The sequence below is a fragment of the Hemiscyllium ocellatum genome, chromosome 16 (assembly GCF_020745735.1).
Source record: "Hemiscyllium ocellatum isolate sHemOce1 chromosome 16, sHemOce1.pat.X.cur, whole genome shotgun sequence".
NCBI classification, from domain to species: Eukaryota; Metazoa; Chordata; class Chondrichthyes; order Orectolobiformes; family Hemiscylliidae; genus Hemiscyllium; species Hemiscyllium ocellatum.
The window spans coordinates 62,802,451-62,826,467 of record NC_083416.1 but is presented as its reverse complement, the minus strand read 5'-3'; the positions used below and the strand labels follow the sequence as shown (position 1 = coordinate 62,826,467).

Here is a 24,017-nt window from a genome sequence, read left to right as displayed (position 1 = left end):
TCTGGCTGTCAGTTCGGAAATGCTCCTGATGTATGGTAGTGTGGCTAGTCCTTTGGGTTGCGGCATGTCCTCATTCCGTTGTCTTTCCCTTAGGCATCTGTTGATGAAATTGCGCGAGTATCCGTTTTTGGCGAATACATTGTGGAGGTGTTCTTCTTCCTCTTTTTGCAGTTCTGTTGTACTGCAGTGTGTTGTGGCCCTGTTGAATAGTGTCTTGATGCTATTTTGCTGAAGGGTGGATCTAATTGAGATGTACAAAGTTCTGAGGGGCATGGATAGTGCACATAGAAATAAATCTTTTTCCTTAGGAGAGGAGTCAATGAGCAGTGGTCATGGTGTTAAGGTACATAGCGGGAAGTTTACAGGGGATTGATGGATGTTTTCACCCTCTTCCGCCTTGGAATACTTCAACCCCATGGCATCAGTGTGGATTTCACCACTTTCCTCATTTCCCCTTCCCCCACCTCACCCCAGCTCCAACCTTCCAGCTCAGCACTGTCCCTATGACCTGTCCTACCTGCTTAACATTCTTTTCACCTATCCACTCCTCCCTTCTCTCTGATCTTTCACCTTCATTCCCACCCGCATTCACCCATTGTACTCTTTGCTGCCTTCCCCCACCCTCCTCTCTGTCCTATCACCTCCATCCCCACCCCCATTCACCTATTGTACTCTATGCTACTTTCTCCCCACCTCAGCCCCCTCTCATTTATCTCTCCACTCTGCAGGCACCCTGTCTCTATTCCTGATGAAGGGCTTTTGCACAAAACATTGATTTTCCTGCTCCTCGGATGCTGCCTGACCTGCTGTGCTTTTCCAGCACCACTCTAATCTAGACTCTGGTTTCCAGCATCCGCAGTCCTTGTTTTTACCTGGGATGTTTTCACCTAGGCAGTTGTGGGTATCTGGAACTCTTAACAAAAAGTGAAGTCAAGGTATTAAAGACATTTAAGAAATGTCTAGATGAACACTTGAAACTCCACAGCACACAATGCTATGGGCCAAGCTCAGTAAAATGGGATTGGAATAGATGGATGTTTGATGGGCTAAACAGCCTCTTTTTATGCTGTAAATCTTAATGACACTCTAATTTCTTGATACTGATTATGGGCATTTTCTGCTGCTGCATTTCTTTGCTTTTCATTTGTTCAGGGTATCATGAAACGGGGAGATGGTTGCATCACTTCTGATCCTCAATGAAAATCTTGATGTTTCAATGGCAATGTCAGGTGGAGTATTTCTCAATTGAATAGCAAATTGGTGAAGGAACCAACAGGAGGAAAAAACATACTTGACCTCATCCTTACTAATCTGCTGGCTGCAGAAGCATCTTGTCCATGACTACCGCGCTGTCCTTGTGGAGACAAAGTCCCACCTTCGCGTTGAGAATACCCTTCATTGTGTTGTGTGACACTATCACTGTGCTAAATGGGACAGACCTCAAACCGATCTAGCAACTCAAGACTGGGCATCCATGAGACGTTGTGGGCCATCAACAGCAGCAGAACTGTGTTCCAGCATAATTTGCAACCTTATGGGCTGCCATATCCCCCTTTCAACCATTATCATCAAGCCAAGGGATCAACCCTGGTCCAGTGGAGAATGCAGGAGGGCATGCCAGGAACATCATCAGGCATACTTAAAAGTGAGGTGTCAACCTGGTAAAGCTACCAAACAGGACTCCTTGAGTGTTAAATGGCATAAACAACAAGTGTTAGACAGAGCTAAGCAATCCCACAACCAACAGATCAGATCTGAGCTCTCCAGTCCTTCCACCATAATCACAACTGGCAGTGGACAATTAAACAACTCACTGGAGGAGGAGACTCCACGAATATCCCCATCCTCACTGATGGAGGAGCTCAGCACATCAGTGCAAAAGATAAGGCTGATGCATTTGCAACAATCTTCAGTTAGAAGTGCTGAGAGGATGACCATCTTGGGATCCTCCAGGGGTCCCCAGCAACACAGGTACCAGTCTCCAGCTGATTCAATTCAGTCAACGTGATATCAAGCAATGGCTGGAGGCACTGCAAACTGCAAAGGCAATGGGCCCTGATAACATTCCGGCAATAGTACTGAAGACGTGTGCTCCAGAACATTCCACTCCCCTAGTCAAGCTCTTCCAGTACAGTTACAACAATGGCATCTATTTTCTCAGGCATGTCCTATCACAAAAAGCAGGACAAATCCAACTTGGCCAATTATCGCCCATTCATGTCTACTCACCATCATCAGTGAAGTGATGGAAGGGGTCATCAACAGTGCTATCAAGCAGCACCTGTTCAGCAACAACCTGCTCAGTGATGCCCAGCTTGGGATTTGGCCAGGATCTCTCAGCATCTGATCGCATTTCAACCTTTGTTCAAATATGGACAAAAGAGCTGAATTCCAGAGGTGAGGTGAGAGTGACAGCCCTTGACATCAAGGCCACATTTGATCAAATATGGTATCAAGGAGCCCTGGCAAGTCTGGATTCAATGGGTAGCGGGGGGTAAACACTCCCGTTAGTTAGAGTCATACTTGGCACAAAGGAAGGTGGTTGTGGTTGTGGGGAGTCAGTCATCTCAGCTCCAGGACATCTCTGCAGGAGTGCCTAAAGGCAATTCCTAGGCCCAACAATCTTCAGCTGCTTCATCAATGACCTTCCCTCTCACATAACGTCAGAAGCAGGGATGTTCGCTGATGATTGCATCGTGTTCAGTACCATTCGCGACTCCTCAGATACTGAAGCAGTTAGTGCTCAAATTCAACAAGATCTAGGCAATATCCAAGCTTGGGCTGATAAGTGGCAAGTAACATTCGCAACACACAAATGCCAGACAACGACCATCACCAAAAAGAGACACTCTAACCACTGCCCCATGACATTCAACGGTATTACCATCACTGGATCCCATCTGAATACCAACTGAATTACCATCACTGTCAACATCCTTGGAGTTACCATTGACCAGGAACTCAATTGAACTCACCATATAAACACAGTGGCGACAAAAGCAAGTCAGAGACTACTGATACTGCAGCGAGAAACTCACGTCCTGACACCTCAAAGTCTATCTATCATCTACAAGGCATAAGTCAGGAGTGTGATGGAATACTCCCCACTTGCCTGGATGGATGCAGCTCCAACAACACTCAAGAAGCTTAACACCATCCAGGACAAAGCAACCCACTTGAATGGCACTGCATCCACAAATATCTTTCTGACATGACATTCCTTCTGGACTCTGGATAAAACAAAAATCTATTTCATTTAAAAAACATGCTTTCTGGCAAAAAGACAAATAAAAAGATTCATTCTCTCATTCACATTTGTAAATCTTCCACACATCAGTAGCAGATACAAAATCTGTTCCTAACTGCACCTGGGATAAATGTCAACAGTGAATTGTGTTTCCTGTAATGTCGGTAAACGTTAGACTGAAAAGCTGCCGATGGCAACTAGGGAAGTTAGGACGTGCTTACTTCCCAGGTTGGATCAACGACGTCTTGACATACCTCTGCCCACATTAGCTTTGCATTTCTTTTTAGCATAACTGTTAGTGGGGTGGCTAAGGTACTAAAATTTGGAACAACTTATCAGTATCCACACTTACCTGGAACACATCTGCTTTCCCTCTGGTGTTTGTAAATGGGAATACAACTGAGACCTTACTTTGGTTTCACAGGGTAACTCATTTCCCTATAGCATTACATATCCCAGGTAGGCCATCTTGTTCTTCCAGACCTCACATTTCACCAGGTTCATTACATGGTTTGCCATTTTCAGAACTGGGAATGCGGTCTCCAGGTAGTCTACTTGTTCCCTCCAGGTATCATTGGAAATGATCGTAATTGTTATGTTGAGTTACTACCTGGTTTCTCAACCTTTGAAAGGTTGATGGGACATTTTTAAAGTTTTATGTCACCATTATTTTTGATCTCTTTCATGTCCTATTGACATCACACTCTGCTATTCCCAATGGATCTTTAGAATACTCTGACAATGTCATATTAATAATAGGAACCATTTTCTGATTTAACAGTCCTGCTGATTTTCTTTCCTTTAAATGTGCTCCAATATATTTTATTAACTGAGAAATAATATATTGATGGATGGGGAGGAAGGAGTTTGGATTATTTTTCTGTGTTTTCTCTTTCATGTGTCTGTGTACTTTTATATGTACATTGAAGTCAGAATTGAAGAAACCTGCAATGTTCCAGAGGGCAATCTTAAACCCCTATCTCAATGTATGCATGTGTATGGTCTTTGTTTATTTTGAATTCAGAAAGTCAGAATTTCAATGTGAAGAATATGAACTGACTTGTTTTCTAACAGCTGCAATGTTCTACATTTCTTCGACAATTTTCCCAGGTGATTCCAAAGTCACATACTTGGCAACACTTTAACTAAAATCTGGAATGCAAATTGAACTTGATCACTTTTGAAATAGAGTGAAAGCAGTTGCAGGGTCCAACAGCCAGCATAACAATTATAATCTTTGTAAAATGCAGGGCCTTTATTTTCTTGCTTTTATGAGGCTTACCATAAAAATGCGACACAGAGGGATGAATTGGGGTGAGGGCTGGGGTGGGTGGTGGGGGTCGGGGGGGGTAGGTGGGGTGCTGAGTGATTTGAGGCTATGCTGTGACTGGTGGCAGAATCACAGAAGATGTCTGGTTAAGCCCATCTCAATGTCAGGAGCATCTTGATGGATGAACCCCCCTCATCCTCACCTTCCAACCCACCAACCTCCGTATACATTGCATCATTCTCCGCCATTTCCACCACCTAAAAACGGACCCCACCACATCCATTAATGTTTCACTTGCACTTTCACACGTCATTTACTGTATCGTTGCTCCCGATGCGGTCTCCTCTACTTTGGGGAGACAGGATGCCTACTCGCAGAGCACTTTAGGGAACATCGCCGAGACATCTGCACCAACAAACCCCACTGCTCCGTGGCTGAACACTTCAACTCTCCCTCCCACTCTGCCGTGGACATGCAGGTCCTGGGCCTCCTCCATTGCCACTCCCTTACTACCTGGAGGAAGAACACCTCATCTTCCGCCTTGGGACCCTCCAATCCCATGGCATCAATGTAGATGTCACAGTTTCCTCATTTCCCTTCCCCTCACCTTATCCCAGTTCCAATCTTCCAGCTCAGCACTGTCCTCATGACTTGTCCCACCTGTCCATCTTCCTTCCCACCTATCCACTCCCCCCTCCCCCCGACCTATCAGCATTACCCCCACCTCCATCCACTTATTGCACTCTCAGCTACATTCCCCCAGCCCTACCCCCCTCCCATTTACCTCCCCCCCTCCAAAGGTCCCCAGCCTCATTCCTGATGAAGGGCTTGTGCCGGAAATGTTGATTTTCCTGCTCTTCCGATGCTGCCTGACCTGCTGTGCCTTTTGAGCACCACACTCTCGACTCTAATCTCCAGCATCAACAGTCCTCACTTTTGCCGAGGATGGTCTTCTGTTCTGGTCTGTGTTGCTGGTCCTGGGGGAAGAGCAAATCCCATGTCTGCACCACCCCATCCAGCAGGACCTTGAGCTCCCTGTCTACCATGTCTGGGGCAAATGCCAGTAACCTTGCAGGGCATCTCCAGGCAAACAATTCTTGCTCAACGGATCTTTAAAGTTGGCATAGGTGCAAGGGGTGCTGCTCAATTCCAGAATATCTGCTGAGTGGCAAGTTATTCCAAAGGGTGTGTAATAAGATAGGGCCAGGATCATAGCACCATTGGAGTGAGGTCAGTAGATATTGAGGTGAAGTTGGTAAGGTACAATGAGAAAACTCAATAGACCACAAGGAGAGAAATCCTTCAAAAATACTGGATGCAACTGACACTTAGTATCAGATTCAGCCTAAAAACGCAGCTAATACTCCAATGAAATCAAAGAAAGAAAGTCCAGTCTTTTCAAGGAATGTTCAACTATGAGTATGAGGGTAAAAATGAGATATGAATCTGAATTTGTATAAGCATAATTCCAGTGCAAGAGGTTAGAACTCAGCACTTATTACTTCACAGACATCAGAAGAGTACAAGCTACAAGGAAGGACAGATAAAAGCAAGAAATAGTTTGTGTTGCCTGTGACAAATCAATTAACTGAATTAACAACTGAACCTTGAAAATGAAACATGAAATGAAGACAAATTTTGATGGATTTTCTTTTGCATTGCATGTGCACAGGAATGTGCTGACCTTGTTTAAAGCTTATCTCTGTTCTTGTTTATCACAAAGATAACAAAATTTCCTTTTATAACAATTTGTTATATATTCATCTAAACGCTAAAGAAATACATTATCTAAAGCAGGCAGATATAATTTACTGGAAGGGAGACCACATCTTTTCCTTATAAACAGATTATTTTATATACAGACAAACTGAATAAGAATCAGAAAAATATTTCTTCTTATGAACAGTTCAGCTCATCAAATTTTTAATCACTGCTCTCAATGTGGTTGGTTGGGGCCAGATAAGAGGTTCATGCAATTAAAAGTTTAACCTTATCTTTATATAGAATTCAAAGAATTAATTTGGATGTGTATGACACCTTTCCCAACCTCAGAACATCTGAAAGTGTGTACATAATTCTCTTTTTTTAAACATGCGTGCTATTGAAATAATGGAAAAGTGGCAACAACTATCAACTTAACTATTAATTTAGAAAGACTAGCAATTAACCTTGATCATAAATTTTTAAAATGACAAGGTCACCCATTTTAGGGATGACTTAGGGATCGATGCTGATCAGTAAACCAAGGTTATCATCCTAGTCATTCTCCATGTCGTGTGTAATCTCTGAATCCTCTTCTGAGGGAAAACAAGATCTCAGTTTATTGTCTGACAATGCAGCACTCAGGCTTCCACAGAGTAGCTTAGTTCCCTACATTCCAATACTACATAACTTTTTCACTACTAGTCTTTCAGTATTATATCCAACATGCCACACATTTCGTCCTTGCTTTTATTTTGTATGTTTTGTGGGATTTTTGGTTTTCAATCTGTTTAGACCATCTTCATCACTTTTTCCATCCATTATAGAAACTGCCCAATTTTCTTTTCCATTAGTTTCCATGGAAATAGAAACTAGATGCATTCTATAATGGGTGGAAAATCTTCTCTGAAATTTTACAACGCAAATGGTTGAATATTACCCCATGATTTCAAGTTAAACTGTTGTTATTTTTTAAGATATTATTGCCTGCTGGAGTTTTATTTGTTTCAGTTCTATAAATTATATAAAGTCCTGTTGTATTAATTTCTGACTAATTTTTAAAAATCCTGAAACCATCTCACATAGTATTGTAAAAACCAAAGTCATTATCAAATAGAGTTCTGATGAAGTTAGAGAGCAGACAATAATTGGACTCAACCATGCACACAGATTCAGTTTCCATTTAAATACATATTTTTTTTTCACTGCAAATTGCTACATTTCCATTTACAACAATAACTAGTAGACTCACTAGTAGGATTCTTATCTCACTGTTCAATACACAGTTGCAGAATCTGACCTTTCATTGGTATTCAGAACATAACTTTTCTGATCTCATTGAATTTTCGCAACTGTCTCACCATTGCCCACATCGTTCATGGGCTGGAACAAATGAGCCCTCAGATTCTCGAGGATTCTCTGGTAAAGCTTCAGTTTTTCAGTAACTGTTCATATCACTAGCATGCCTGGGATATAGAGTCATAGTCATAGAGTCATGGAGTTGTACAACACGGAAACAGACCCTTTGGTCCAATCCGTCCATGCCAACCAGATATACCAACCCAATCTCGTCCCATCTGCCAGCACCTGGCCCATATCCCTCCAAACCCTTCCTATTCATAAAACAATCCAAATGCCTCTTTAATGTTGTAATTGCACCAGCCTCCACCACTATCTCTGGCAGCTCATTCCATACTCATACCACCCTCTGCATGAAAAGATTGCCCCTTAGGTCTCTTTTTTGTCTTTCCCCTCTCACCCTAAACCTATGCCCTCTAGTTCTGGACTCTCCAACCCCAGGGAAAAGACTTTGCCTATTTACCCTATCCATGCCCCTCATAATTTTGTAAACATCTATATGGTCACCCCTCAGCCTCTAACGCTCCAGCGAAAACAGCCCCAGGCTGTTCAGCCTCTCCATGTAGCTCAAATCCTCCAACCCTGGCAACATCCGTGTAGATCTTTTCTGAACCCTTTCAAGTTTCACAACATCTTTCCGATAGGAAGGAGACCAGACAGTAAAGGTGTGATGAAAGCGAAATACTGGGGATGTTGGATATGATTTTGTTTCATGCTTGTTGCAGATGAGAAAACAGACTGGATATTACATTTCCCTTCCACGTGTGCTTTCAACAGGGAATTGATGGAGCGGCGGTGGGGGGGGAGGGGGGTGGCATGCAAATGACCCTACCACCTTCCCACAGATCCCAACTGCCCTCCATAATATGCAGCAGGCACATTGCTGTATTACCTGGATGCATGATCCATTTGCCCTCATTTTGGGACCTATTTATAGTCATAAAAGGGCCTCCTATGGAGCTCTGGTGCTGCCAGAACTGCTGGAGCTGTAGGAATCAGATCAGCTAAAAGCTGCAGAGAATGAAACTTCCCTCCAGTGAGGGACCAAAGTTCACTCTGCACTCATTTAGCTTTCCAGCAGTGCTTTTTGACCCCAGGACAAGTTTGTTCTTGATTCTGCTGGCTAGAGAAGGGGGTCTAATCCACACTCCATTAAATCTTTCCCAAATAAGCATCAATTGAAAGTTTGCATGTTGTCTAAATTTGCTTAAAATTTTCTCAGCTGAGTTGAACTTCTGCAATACTTAAGCAGAAAGAGAGGGAGACAGAGTTTTAGATGTGAAAGTCCTGAGAAAAAGAAGATTCTAACAGGAATATTCTGACTCAAGGTGGTATTTTTAAGGTTCCAGTTTTGAATTGCAAGTTACAAATGCCGAATAGTCAGAACAGATTTGAAGGGAAATCTTGCCAAAAATAAACTGAAGGCCCAAAAATTCCCAATCAATTTACAAATCTTCAAAGCAGTACTTAGACCAAGTGAATAATTTGTTAAGTTTTGATTAGAACTTGACTTGACTGGGTGTGTAAAAGACAATGTGAATTAAAAAGATTGGTTTAAATGTTAAGCAACTGAGACTATTATAATGTTATTGCCTTTAAATTAACTGACTATTTAAGATGATACATAACCAATTGTATTCAAGTTCCCTGACTTTTATGCAGTATACTTTTTACTTACTTAAGCCATAAGCCTTGTAGCTTCAAACTTTTAGTAAATACCTAGGTTTTTGGATTCGAATAAAAATAAAACCATTTCTGGTCTCGATCAGGATTATATAATTGGGGATCTTATCTGAGTTTGTTACATAGTCACAAACATTGCCATACCATAACTCCATTCTCATGAGTCAGAACCACAACTTAACAATATGGTGGGAGCAATTTTCAGATCATAACTACCTAATTTTCTATGGGGTGTGCCAGCCCTCTGCTACTTGGTAAACCATAATGATCAAAGCAGATTCTACAGCTTTATGTCCATCTCTTTGCTGACTCAAGTCCTGCAAAGGCAGTATTATGTGGTCATTTATTGCCAGATAGCTATTTCAATGCCTATAAACTTGATGGCATTGATCACAATGCCACGTAGCACCACTGAGGATGTGTATGTTTCGTGTTATTTATGTTTCAAGTGCAAAAGATGTTAAAATGCCAAGCAGTCCATTGCATCTTGGACAATTCATGCAGAATGTTAATTGAATATAGCATTGCAAGAGTGGTATAACTGTCAACAAGAATACAACTTACATGACACTTGTTCAGAGCACACAGGTTGTTTTATGACTCTGCATGAATACATAATTCTAGGTTTATGTAATGTGCCATTATTCACTAACTGAAGCCAACACACTGCTCTCAGCGCACAGGTGAAGGTATCTCACTTACTGCTTTGGATCGGATTTCTTTGGCATACAAAGGCTGCAAAAACTCAGATGGTCCTTCTAACCGCAGGCCCTTGTCAGTGATTCTTAGATGCCCCATGCCATCCTGCAATGGGAAAAAATGGCATTAAAATCCAAACAAGATAAAAAATAAATCAAATATAAATTCCTGTGAGAAGCTATTTAATCTGTTGAGAATTAAAATGAAGAATCTATCTTCGCACTATTACCTTTTTATAAATTTGGGAGATCATTTTGTTTCTTCATTTTATGTTCTCATTAGTAAACAGGACTATTTTTGACTTTCATGAGACAAAGCCCTTTGACCATAACTCTGCTATTAGAGATAGCCACTTATTAGTGAGGGGACTAACTGTCAGGTAATTCTTCAATTGACCACAAATAAATTAGACATTAATAAATAATTTAGTTAGGAGCGGCCTTGCTTCTAGAGAATTCCAGAGTCTTGCCCAATTCCACTCATAAGAGGGAAGGAAGAGCATTTGTTATGTTACCTACTGTCACCAAGACATGCTTTATTTTGCTGCAAGAATGTTTTGTTATCTGCAAACTTCTGAAGGACCCTGCAAGATTAATCATCTAATAATGTCAGGCAAACATTGAAATATGCATGCCCAAACACCACATTTTTGTATGAATAGAAATTTTTAAAAAAGAGCTAATTGGCACAAACACCATGAGCTAAAGCAGAGTCAATTACATTGTGAGACACTTTAATTATCCATGCTCTTTAAGTGGTGAAGTCCATAAAACTAGTCGCAGTCACTTTCCTAAAGAACTTAGTGAAATCTATTACAAACTGAGCAGTAAGACACCTCACTTGTAAATTCCCTGAGGACAAATTCACTTATCAGAAATTCTACTGAAGTAAACTGGCGGGAAATACAGGTGTAAAATAGACAATTGCTTTGCTCAGAAATTGTGTTAGGTAGGACATTAGTAGCATATATATGACTTTGCTTTGCCAATGTGATTAATATCATATACGGTTGTGAGGGTCTAAAAGGTTGAATGATGAAGAGTGCCTGAAGCACCACCCAATCTGATTATGTCATGAAGGATTTAGGGAAACAAGATCTTGAAGGGAAAATGCTTACCTTCTGGGTCTTCCACAGTCTCAGTAACATGTTCACCGTACCAATGTAATTCATGCATAATTATTATCATAAAATAGACTACATCTCACGTATAACAAAAGCCTCTTCTTGTTAGACTACCAATGATTTTCCTCCATAGAGCAACCAAGTAAAAGGATGATGGCAGCTCATCTATCAGATATGCCATACAACACAAAACATGATGGCAAACGGTGTGATTCCATTTAACTGCATCATAGATGATGGCAATGGTGGATGTCTGAAGATTTCAGACTCAGTTTGTGCTCACAAACAGCAGTTGGGAAGTGCTTAATATTTGAGCAACTCTGTAGAAGAGAACTTCATGATAAGATTCAATATGGCAGAATTTAAATTGATAGTGAGAGGTATTTCAGCCCGAGTTAAAGATGCACAGCAGCAAGAGTTATGAACTCCATTGAACTTGGACACTAGTTACACCAAGGCACGTTATAGTTGCATCTTTAGTAGCACCTTATTCGAGGTTCAGTCTGAGAAAAATGGACATTTATAGGCGGCACAGTGGCTCAGTGGTTAGCACTGTCACCTCATAGCGCCAGGGACCTAGGTTCAATTCCTGCCTCAGGTAACTATCTGTATAGAGTTTACATATTCTCACCGTGCCTGCGTGGGTTTCCTTCGGGTGCTTCGGTTTCCTCCCACGATCCAAAGATGTGCTGGTTAAGTGAACTGGCTGTGCCAAATTGCCCATAGTGTTAGGTGCATTAGTAAGGGGTAAATGTAGGGAAATGGGTCTGAGTGGGTTACTCTTTGGAGGGTCGGTGTGGACATGTTGGGTGAAATGGCTTGTTTTCATATAGTAGGGAATCTAATCTAAGCAGACATCAAAGGCTCCATAGTTGAATTCCCTGGTGAGTAACGGGAAACATCAAAGAAGGTGCACTACCTACAGCCTGGGAAAATTAGAGCTGAGTAAAGTGCTTACAACTCAGATCAAGAGTCATTGTCAAAGTGGGCACTATAGGGCACATTTACAGGACAGGCAATCAAGAGCCACAGAAGCAACTTAAATCAAGTTTGTAGATGAGGGAATGTTATAATCAAAATTAACGTGATAATGATCCAATTTAGGAGCCTAATTAAAGTCTCACAGAACAACCAAGTTATTGAGATCACCTCAAGTCAGGAAATCTACTACTTAAGAATATGGTAAAGGTAGAAAGCTTTTAATTAAACTGCACACAGCTGGACTTATTTCAGGAAAATAATGAAAGCAAAGGGGTCTATTAAAAAGAGCCACATAAAGGTATATTCATTCAGTCAAGCTGTTATGGAAATAGGAAACATTTATTAAAGTCAAATTTAGTCTAACGAAGCAGTATATCATAGAAACCTTGCTATACTGCAGAACTGAATGTCTTTAAAGTTAGGAAAATAAATAAACACATTAAATTCAGCATAAATAGTTTTGTCATAGTGTTTCTTTTCAGAGTTGTATTAAATAGAACGCATAGTTGGGCATCTTGGTGAAAACAACAATTAAGATATAGAATAGCTTGCAAATGAATTTCTGGTTCAGAAGGTGAAAAAATTTATACACTTTCTTATACAATCGTTGTTTAGCTAGTGATCTTATAATTTGCCAATGTGTAAAATAAACAACAGATACTTTTGATGAAAATGTGAAACCTTGAACTTTAAATTATATTAGATTAGATTCCCTACAGTTTGGAAACAGGCCCTTCGGCCCACCAAGTCCACACCGATCCTCCAAAGAGTAACCCACCCAGACCCATTTTCCCTCTGACTAATGCACCTAATACTATGGGCAATTTAGCATGGCCAATTCACCTAACCTGAACATCTTTGGATTGTGGGAGAAAACCAGAGCACCCGGAGGAAACCCACGCAGACACGGGGAGAATGTGCAAACTCCACACAGTCAGTCACCCGAGGCTGGAATCAAACATGGGTCCCTGGTGCTGTGAGGCAGCAGTGCTAACCACTGTGCCACCGTGCAATTCTTGAAAGAGATTTATTTTGGAAGAGTGCAGCATTCAGAGGAATCTGTTAATAATTTTATTAATGATCTCTAGAGATTAGAGAAAAATGTGACTACAAAGATTTAAAGCAACAGAACGGATGCCGGAATTAGTGATGTTCCTTTGTCAGATTTATTACAGTACAAAGAAAAATTAACTCCAGAGAAAGCTTTTTAGATGTTGAATGAAACAGAATTCCAGAAGCAACATAAATCTAACATAAGAAAAAAAATCAACCTTATCACAAGAGACCAGTAGAATCCAGTCATTCCTGATGTTAAAAAAAGCTCTAAAGACAATTATGAGAAGCCATTACAGAGAACAGAACAGAGAACTGGTATTACCAGTCATTGCTAGTGCTATAGAGTAAGGAAACTTCACATGCAGAGGCAGTACACGCTTATAAAGAGACTTTGTTTTATCTGTAAAACAATAGGTTACTTCCAGAAAACATGACAAAGTGAGACACAGTTATAGAGAAGCAAGAAGTCAAATGTACTCAAACAAGTTGATGAGATAGAACAAGTTACAATAACAGAAAAGTCAAATGTATGCCTAGGGGAAGTGGTTGATTGCTACGATCTAAGTTGATGGTACTACTTCCAGATGCATTTTAAATGTTATAATTGTGCCAGCCTCCACCAATTTCTCTGGCAGCTCATTCCATGCATTCACCACCCTCTGTGTGAAAAGGTTGCCCCTTGGGCCCTTTTAACTTTTTCCCCTCTCACCCTAAACCTATGTCCTCTAGTTCTGGAGTCCCTCACCCCAGAGAAAAGACCCTGCCTATTTACGCTATCAATTCCCCTCATAATTTTATAAACTTCTACAAGGTCACCCCCCAGTCTCTGATGTTCCAGGGAAAACAACTCCAGCCTATTCAGCTTCTCCCTATAGCTCAAATCTTCCAACCTTGGCAATATCCTTGTAAATCTTTTCTGACCTCTTTCAAGTTTCACAACATCCTTCCAATAGGAAGGAGACCAGAATTGTACGCAACATACCAAAAGTGGCCTAACCAATAAACATGGTTCAATAGATCATACATTTGGTTTATTTTGTTTCATTAATTAACATGATGATTAGTCACAAACTCATTTACTTGAGGTTGCAGTGTTTTTTCAACAATAGAACAGAAGTTTATTACACAAGAGGAAAGAAACAAGTTAATTATAGGAGTTGTTTAAAATTATTTTAAATCACACAGCAAAGCAAAAGCTGTACTGTTTCCTGATACCATCTTTTACAGATACTCAAAGGAGTTACATCTTTGTCTCAACTCCCAAGATTCTATTTAACTACCTCTTGACAGTTTATATGCCATGGACTTTGGAGACAATTCAATATGTCCTTTCTAAATCTACTGACATGAACCCATAACAAAATCTGAACTCCTTAATTTTCCCAGTTCAAATAACCTGCATATTTTTAAGCTCTCCTTTTTTGGAAGTTTCATCAACTAAACACTTTTGCTGAGTTGACTGGTACCTAGAATTTCCCTGAACTCCTTGTAGGAGTGAAACTAAACTTGCTTCTGAGCTCAACCATGGTTTATTCTGAACTGACGTGAAAATAAACTTGCTCAATCCTAGATTTTTTTAAAATTGAAAACAAAGGTAATGACCTTATAGGTTTAATTTACTATTTATAAATCCAGTAACATAAACATCTTTAACACCACAGGTGACTGCAGTCACCTATTTGAGAAACCCATGCTTTTCCTGAGGACCAAGCAAGCTCTTCCGATCCCTGTCAGGAAAGAGGATGGCGGTAGTAGATCTATCAGACAGCTCATACAAAATCATGAGCAGTGTTGAGGATTCATGTTATAACAGATTATAACCTGTACCAATTTTAGTTTGTACATGAGCTTCTGTATTTCAGTCCTGAAGTCTTTTACCCAATAGTATGAAAGAATTGCTATGCATAAATAGTAGTGTAAAATTGTTAATGTGAAACAAACATTTTGGCCTCACACAATTTATATGACCTAGAATATTTGCAAACAGGATTAGCTCTACTCAACTAACATAAAGTTATGTTATAGGCCCCATTGAGCTGTTTATAGTAACCAATGACCCCAAGCTGGCATATTAATAGGATAGGACAGCCACGATTGATCTATTTCTGCCATAATTTATGTGGTGTCCACGTGTAAATTAGAAGCTGACACCATATGTGGACTATGCAGCCGTAGTAGCTGCTCTGTAAAGGACATGAAAATAGCACAGTCACATTATAAGTGTTCAACTGGGGGTGGAGGCGAAAGGGCATGCAATGATCACCTGCCCAATTTATAAAAAGGAATCTTTTTGTCTTAGTTTTAACAAACATCACAATTACAAATCTTAGGAAAGCAACTGGGTCAAGAGAAAAAAAAAATGATGTCATGGGAAATCAATTGGAAATAAAGCACAAATACTGCTCCAAGCAAAATGGTGGTAATGTGTCAGGCCTCTTCAAGAACTGGGTCTGGATGAAAAATTGTAAACAAAGTTCTTTTTTTAGGTTTATGCCAATACTCATTATACTATTTTTAAAGAAAAAACTTCTATTTTATTTATTACTGTACACGAACATAATGCTAATAGCCTCCTAATGTCACAGTAGTGTGCTGTTATATAAGCTGTCCCTTAATGGATACACATGACAGCTGAGAATTCCATTGATATATGGTAGCAGTTATTTTTATGCTGCTGATGCACAGTACTCCGAGTGCACTGTCCATTGTAGAAAATAGGGGGTCACACTGAAAGATAGGGCAATTGAGATCATTTTTGAAGAAAGGTCATTCCCTGGGAAGCATCTACCAGCAGCAAAAGTAGGGCACTTATTATTAGGATATATTTCAAAATTAAACAAAAAAAATCATTCAAAGGAACAAATCAGCTCAAGCTGTACCTTTTCTGAATGCAGGAAAAATGTTTAAATAAATGAAAATGGAAGTAAATATTCTAAGCTAGTCCAAGTAGTTTGCCTATGAAAATCAGTCAATGGTCTTTGTTTTGTCAGTACAGATAGAAAGTGCAAGCATTGTAACACTGGCAGTGTGTACACTATAACAGTATCACTGCATGAGTGAGGATTAGATCATGGATGAAATGTACATTATAATGCTGGGAGTGTGAACAGTATGAGATTTTGGAGAAGATTTGTAGCCCAGGTTGTGGATCAGGATGTAAGTTTGCTCACTGAGCTGGTGGATTTGTTTTCAGATGTTTCATCACCATGCTAGGTAACATCATCAGTGAGCAGTTGGTAAAGTATTGGTGTTCTGTCCCACTTGGTATTAATCTGTCTTGGTTTGTTTTGGTGGGTGATGTCATTTTGGGCTCTGTGAACAATATGTTGTTGGCAATGGGAGCAGATGGGGCTGGATTTTACTGTCTCTGCACCATGCTGGGTGTTACTCAGAAAACAGGGGGACATAGAATGCCATTGGCACAGTGCTCAGCACCTATCTGCTGGCCCCAGCTCCAGCTGCAATTTGACCTGAGGCAGGAAAGCTACCTGGAGGCACTTGCATCCATAAATTGGCTACAGAAGGACCCTGTCCTCTTGCTGAGATTTAATTGTAGCAGGAGAGGCTCACGTCAAGCAGCCCAGAACTCTCACTGCACAAACTAATGGTAGGCAGGATGTTACCTTCTTTAATGGTCACCTTGGTCACGCTCAAGATCTTCTGTCCTCTGGCCTCCCATTTTCCTTCATTCAGATTTTGTTGACTAAAGAATATTATTGCAACAGATGGAGTGTTTATGTTAAGTAGCAATGGTCACATGATGGCCATTAGACAAGCTTCTAATTCCATTTTGTTAATTGAATTCCAATTTTACCATGTGGAACGGCCCAGAGCATTTGCTGGGATTATTAGTCTAGAGGCATACTACTACACTGCTGCCTCTCTTTGCCTTGTTTCCTTGCCCATACCGCATCCATCCTTTGCACCTTGCCTACCAACTTGACTCTGCTGATATATGCCTAACCCCACCCCAATGCATCGCTTTAGCTTTGACTGGTTCTTATACATCTCCCCGATGGTGTTAGTCCTATCCTCAGAATTGGCTGCTACAGAACCTAAGGACTGGCTGCAACCCACTCTTGCATCTTGACTCACTGTGCCTGGATCATTTGACTTATAGGTGTCTCCACTGGTTTCAGTGAGCAGTATTTACCAAAGAAATTGAGATATAGCTTCTTCCTAGTTGCATCTGCAGTGCATTTACCATGTTGGTTGTTGGCATGTGGAGCAGGTGTTAGAATAATGTGTCAATGTGCCAAATAATAAACTGTACACCTTCTAGACTGATGACTAGTGAGCAGGAGGTGATGGGAATGTGATGGTCTAGTGGCATTATCACTGGGTAGTTAACCTAGAGATACAGGTAATGTACTGGGGCAATGGTTCAAATCTGCCATGGCATGTAATGGATTTTGAATTCACTAAAAGAAAAATCTGGAATTAAGAGTTGAATGAAAACCACATTCAATTTGGATTGTCAGAAAAATCCATCTGATTCACTGTTGTCATTGAGAGAAAAAAACTATAATCTTACCTGTCCGACCTACATGTGACTTCAGATCCACAGCAATGTCATTGACTCATGAATGCCCTCTGGACAATTAGGGATGGTGATAAATGCTGGCCTGGCCCTCATCTCATGAATGATAGAAATCAGAGGAAGGCAAGCAACTTGGTTGTTGCACTAATCTAATTGGCAAGGCAAGATGTGGATACTGCAGCATGCATGTAGGCACTCATTGAACAAGCACTCAGAAAGCAAGCAAGGAGCCCTGAGATGGTGCCAGGTACTATCTGTCACATGGGTGCCTGAAACTGTCTGCAAAGTGTTCCTGCTGCAGCCTTTCAATGCTACTTGCTGGTCTACCCTGACATGCAAGTCTATGCTTCAAAAAGCCTTGTCAGTGTATTTGTGAGGTGCCATAATGACCAGGAATCACTGGATGCTATGTGGCAATGTCTATGGAGGTAGGATTCATGTGATTGGTGCCTGTGGATTGTGCTCTTGGCAGTGATATGCTCATAGGAAAAATGAAGGTCATTTGGATCAAGTAGCAAGTTGAACCTGCCAGGTAAATGCTCTTATTCCTATGTTGAGATTTTCCAATGTTTAGCTTGGTTGGTGCATTGGGTAAGATAGGAGACTGAATACTAATGAGGCAAGGCATACCGTCAACAGGCATTAACAAACAATAATCTCCATCAATTGGCAACACACTGCCAGCGAATGAGAATTTCATAATGCTGGTTGTGAAAAGTATAAAAGTCTTGTCTTGATGAGCCTTGCTGTACATTTCATCTGATTCTGTCAGACATCTCACCATAGACTACATTGATCAGAACCTATAAAATTCTGCCCAGAATGTTCATGCTTCATACTAGACTGCTTTAATATTTGATTGGTATTCATTCCACAAGCTGATATACTTTAAACCTCTGAATAATTAACTTGTAGGCCAACATCATTGAGCTATTTGTTGGGCGAACAACCATTTAGCTTTCAGCATCACAAACCCCCATAACAGAGTAATAACGTGCAGGGCTCAATAACTGCTTGCACAGCAACAGCTGCCCCCTTTGCTAAGGACAGTCCTGATCAAGTCAAGAGTAATGATTTGTGCACTGCACCACATCAAAGGGTTTTCACCTCGGCACTTCCATAGCTGGAGGAAATGCTGCAGTCAATTAACATGACTTCAGTTCGCACAGCTTGCTATCTGTGATGAGGGTGAAGCAAAGAATGATTTTAGAAATCATTGAAAGAGAAGGATAACCAGTGATGAGCAAAATCCTTTGTGATGAAGATACATTAGGAACTCTCATTAGCCAAACCACAGTTAAGCAAGTTTATGGATTCATTTACAATCATTCATTTGTCTTTAATCTCCATCTACAGGAAAGGAAATCATTTGTTCGTGAGTCATGGGGTCATACAGCATGGAAACAAACTCTTCAGGTCAACTAGTCCATGCTGAACTAGTCCAAACTAAACAAGTCCCACTTGCCTGCATTTAGCCCATATTCCTCCAAACCTTTCCTATTCATGTACTAATCCCAACATCTTTTAAATGTTGGTCAATAGTGTAATGCTGGAAAAGAACAGCAGGTCAGGCAGCATCCCAGGAGCAGGAGAATTGACACTTCGGGCATAAGCCATGCCCAAAATGTCAATTCTCCTGCTCCTCAGATGCTGCCAGACCTGCTGTGCTTTTTCAGCACCACACTCTCGACTCTGATCTCCAGCATCTATAGTCCTCACTTTCTCCATCTTTTAAATGTTGTAACTGTACCTGCATTCACCACCTCCTCTGGCAGTTCATTCCACATGTGAACCATACGCTGTGTAAAAAGCTTACCCCCCATGTCCTTTTTAAAATGTCTTCCTCTCACTTTAAAAACATGAACCCTAGTTTTGAACTCCCACCACCCTAGGGGAAAGATCCTTGTTATTCACCATATCTATATCTGTCATGATTTTATAAACCTCCATAACATCCACTCCTCAACCTCCTACACTCCAGTGAAATAAGTCCTCACCTATCCAGCCTATTTTTATAAATCAAACCCTCCAATCCTGGCAATATCCTGACTAATCCTTTCTGAAGCCTCTCCAATTTAATAATATCTTTCCTGGAAAAGGGCAACCAGAACTGCACAAATATTCCAGGCCTCATTAACAAACTGTACAACCTCAACATAACATCCCAACATCTACACATAAAGGTTAATAATGAAGGCAAGCATGTCGAATGCAGTGTTAGCCACCCTGTCTACCTGTGATGCAAATTTCAAAGTATTATGTACCTGAACCCTTAGATCTCTCTGTTCTTTGACACAACTGAGGGCCCTTCCATTAATTGTATAAATCCTGTATTACATGATGATATTGTTTTCCATATTGGCAGCAAGCTGACAGGATCAAATCAAATATCTGTAGGTTTGTAAGTTTCCCATTAGATAGTTGTGATTAAAGTTACCCCAACACATTTTGTGTTTAGAACTTCTTGACTGAAATTATTTTTTGAATAGGAATTATTGCTTATTCAAATTTGAACAACCCTGCTGTAATTTTCTAATGGATAAATAGAAACCTGAAGATCCAATTGATCATTCAAAATTAGATGAAATAGTGATGGTAAATGGGGAAGTCTATGACAGGAGGCAGGCAGGGAATCAATAGACTGCTCTAGTCTGCTGTCCATTTTCTGCCACAGGATTCAAACTTCAATTGTCATTCAAAAGATAAATTTTAGTTGCAGCCTCTTTCCAAGTGGCACTATTCCAGAAATCTGTTGAAGGAGATACTTTGAAGCCTGGTTTGAATATAGGTCAAGGTTCTTGTAGCATTCTGAGAACACCAAAAGACTAGAATGTGGGCCAGTCAAAAAAAGTCCCTTGCTCCCCTTTGTGCTCGTTAACTGTGTCTCCTGATATTCAACCTTTTTTAAAGTTGTTTCTTGTGACCAATAGATGAGGGCACACAACACTATGTGATGGTGGGTAAGTCATGATCAAAACCCCATTTGAAAAAGAATAAAAAAAGTCATAAAATGCTTTAGACTATCTCAATTTCTCAATACATAACATGATAAGAACAGTTTACCCTTTCACTCTGAGAATAAAATCTTAGCCAAGTAGCTTGGCTCAATTGCACTTATCTCTGAGTGACTTCAACTCCACCCATAGATTTCAATGCATAACTAAACAGATACCTCACTGCTATACAGAGGAACCTCGATTATCCGAACGTCAATTATTCAAATTTCGGATTATCCGAACAAGACTGCAAGGTCCTGATGTTTGGCGAAACTGTGTTACCTGGCGTTCGATTAACTGAACTCTTGATTATCTGAACAACATGCTCCCCGCCCGTGTCGTTCAGATAATCGAGGTTCCTCTGTAATGCAAAAGTGATGCTTGTTGTTTATAGTCCTTTAAAATAAAGCCCAATTGTCTGGAAAGGTGTACCAAAAACATGCTATTGTATCATATGTCGGAGACTAGAGGGTTTTTGTACCGTTCTGTATCATGAATGTAACAGGAGGAATGCATTGACAATCAAGCTCCATTATTCCATACATCATACCATTGGCATAAATGTTTTGACTCAATTATCAAAATGGCCAATTATGTCTCCTTTGTCCTACTATCCAGGATAAAATAAACTTTCACCAAATTTCTCAAAAATAAACCATTTATTCTAAAATAAATCTAGTTTCAAAGAAATAAATTGGCAAAACTTGTAATAGCTTCATAATAAGCTGGAATTAGAACTGTATAACCTTTTGAATTCCAACAAGTTTAATGAATTTTAATAGTTGACCAAATTGCCTGTCAATTAAGTCAAAATGCTGACAGCTGTAGGCTGATGGAAGGTGTTCCAAACATGATTCCATTCAACTGACGTTAGGCATGTTCCAAGCTTTTGATCATTGTTCAGCTTCTCAGAGTTTACAAGTTGGACAAAATACTGAGATATGAAGACTTTATCAGATTTTTAATCAGTTCAACCAAGAAAAAGAAATACAGGCTTGTAGCTTTTACAGCAAACTCTGTAAAGGTTTTGAAACAGAAAGCAAGACTATGTTTTCCAGAAAGTAAGGGCAATAGGTCCCATCTCTTATCTCCCTAAAAGCATTGAACAGCTTTCTTTCAAACTTTACTTTCTGTAATCAGCAGGTGACAAGCAACTGTCATTGAATTGTTGATCTCATTTCTTAATTAAATCCTATTGAATCCAGAAGGTGGTCAAACAGTTCAATATCTTTCAATTTTACACATTGCCCATAAATATAGAGTTAAAAATCACACAACACCAGGTTATGTGTTTTATGGAGTTCAATGTAGGTAAGTGTGAAGTGATTCACTTTGGTAAGAGTAACAAGAAGATGGGGTACTGGGCTAATGGTCGGATACTTGGTAGTGTGGATGAGCAGAGGGATCTTGCTGTCCATGTACACAGATCTCTGAAAGTTGCCACCCAGGTAAATAGTGCTGTGAAGAAGGCATATGCTGTACTGGCTTTTATTGGTAGAGGAATTGAGTTCCGGAGTCCTGAGGTCATGTTGCAGTTGTATAAGACTTTGGGGGGGCCACATCTGGAGTATTGTATGCAGTTTTGATCGCCATACTATAGGAAGGATGTGGAGGCACTGGAACGGGTGCAGAGGAGGTTTAGCAGGATGTTGCCTGGTATGGTAGGAAGATCGTATGAGGAAAGACTGAGGCACTTGGGGCTGTTTTCATTGGAGAAAAGAAGGTTTCGGGGTGATTTGATAGAGGTGTACAAGATGATTAGGGGTTTAGATAGGGTTGACCATGAGAATCTTTTTCCACCTATGGAGTCGGCTATTACGAGGGGGCATAGCTTTAAATTAAGGTGTGGTAGGTATAGGACAGATGTTAGGGGTAGATTCTTTACTCAGCGAGTCGTGAGTTTATGGAATGCCCTGCCAGTAACAGTGGTGGACTCTTCCTCTTTATGGGCATTTAAACGGGCATTGGATAGGCACATGGAGGATAGTGGGCTAGTGTAGGTTAGGTGGGCTTGGATCAGCGCAACATCGAGGGCCAAAGGGCCTGTACTGCACTGTATTTTATTCTATGTTCTATGTTATAGTCCAACAGGTTTAATTGGAAGCACACTAGCTTTCGGAGCGACTCTCCTTCATCAGGTGATCACTACCACCTGATGAAGGAGCGTCGCTCCGAAAGCTGGTGTGCTTCCAATTAAACCTGTTGGACTATAACCTGGTGTTGTGTGATTTTTAACTTTGTACACCTCAGTCCAACACCGGCATCTCCAAACCCATAAATATAGATATGTTGTCTCAACATCTACTTAATGTTCTTCCCACAAACAATTAGCCATTCATTTCTCTGCCATTTGTGGAACACAACTAATGCCAAATTTGCAACTGCAATATGGAATTCATTGGTTGTGAAGTGAATTGAGATGGCTGACGAGTGTAATATGTTGTAAGATTCCAAGTTTTATATCTATGGTTAGACTAAAGTGATCAAAATATCTTAGTATGAAATTTGCTCCTAAAAAAAAATCTTCTTTGTAACCTTCCAAAGGAAAGAATTATAGAGTGCAGTCTCAGGAAAATTCTGACAACCGTTTGCTCCTTAACCTTAAAAACTAAATTTCTACAAAGCCATAACATGGCTCTGAGCTTATGTTAGTTTATGAGAACCTGTTGTATATTCAGTAAATTATGATATTCTAATTATTATTAGGTAAATAAATTAAAAGGAAAGTCTATTAGCTTTTCCTTTTGGATGAGGCGAAGGCTGAGACATTGAAACATTCAGAAAACATGGTTAATCTGGCACAGTAATAGAATTGATAGGATCCTAAGCATTTAACTCATAAAAATCATGTTCACCTCAATCACCCAGAATCAGAGAAGTGTTGCGGTGAAGCAGGAGACCATTTGGCCCATTGTGCCACATCAGGTAAATGGTTTACCTCACTTTGCCTTTGTTTATTTTGCAGATCACGTGAAATTTATGCACTCTTGTTTTTACTTTCATATATGAATGGAAACAGTTTATTCCCATCAACAATATCCAATCTGCTAATCTGTTATGTCTCCTCTTAACCTTCTTCTCTCTAAGGAGCATGGTTCCAACTGCTTCAATATATGATTAGATTACTTACAGTGTGGAAACAGGCCCTTCGGCCCAACAAGTCCACACCGACCCGCCGAAGAGCAACCCACCCATACCCCTACATTTACCCCTTACCTAACACTACGGGCAATTTAGCGTGGCCAATTCACCTGACCCGCAAATCTTTGGACTGTGGGAGGAAATCGAAGCACCCAGAGGAAACCCACGCAGACACGGGGAGAATGTGTAAACTCCACACAGTCTGTCGTCTGAGTCGGGAA

General features: G+C 40.4%; 1 protein-coding gene across 1 annotated transcript in view; it reads right to left on the bottom strand.

Annotated features, from left to right (window-relative positions):
- Positions 1-24,017, bottom strand: part of sgcd (sarcoglycan, delta (dystrophin-associated glycoprotein)) — a 196,252-nt gene that overhangs the window by 73,214 nt on the left and 99,021 nt on the right. The window contains exon 3 of the mRNA XM_060837326.1: positions 9,963-10,064. Within this exon, the coding sequence (XP_060693309.1) occupies positions 9,963-10,064 (102 nt within the window). The remainder of the gene's footprint in view (positions 1-9,962; positions 10,065-24,017) is intronic.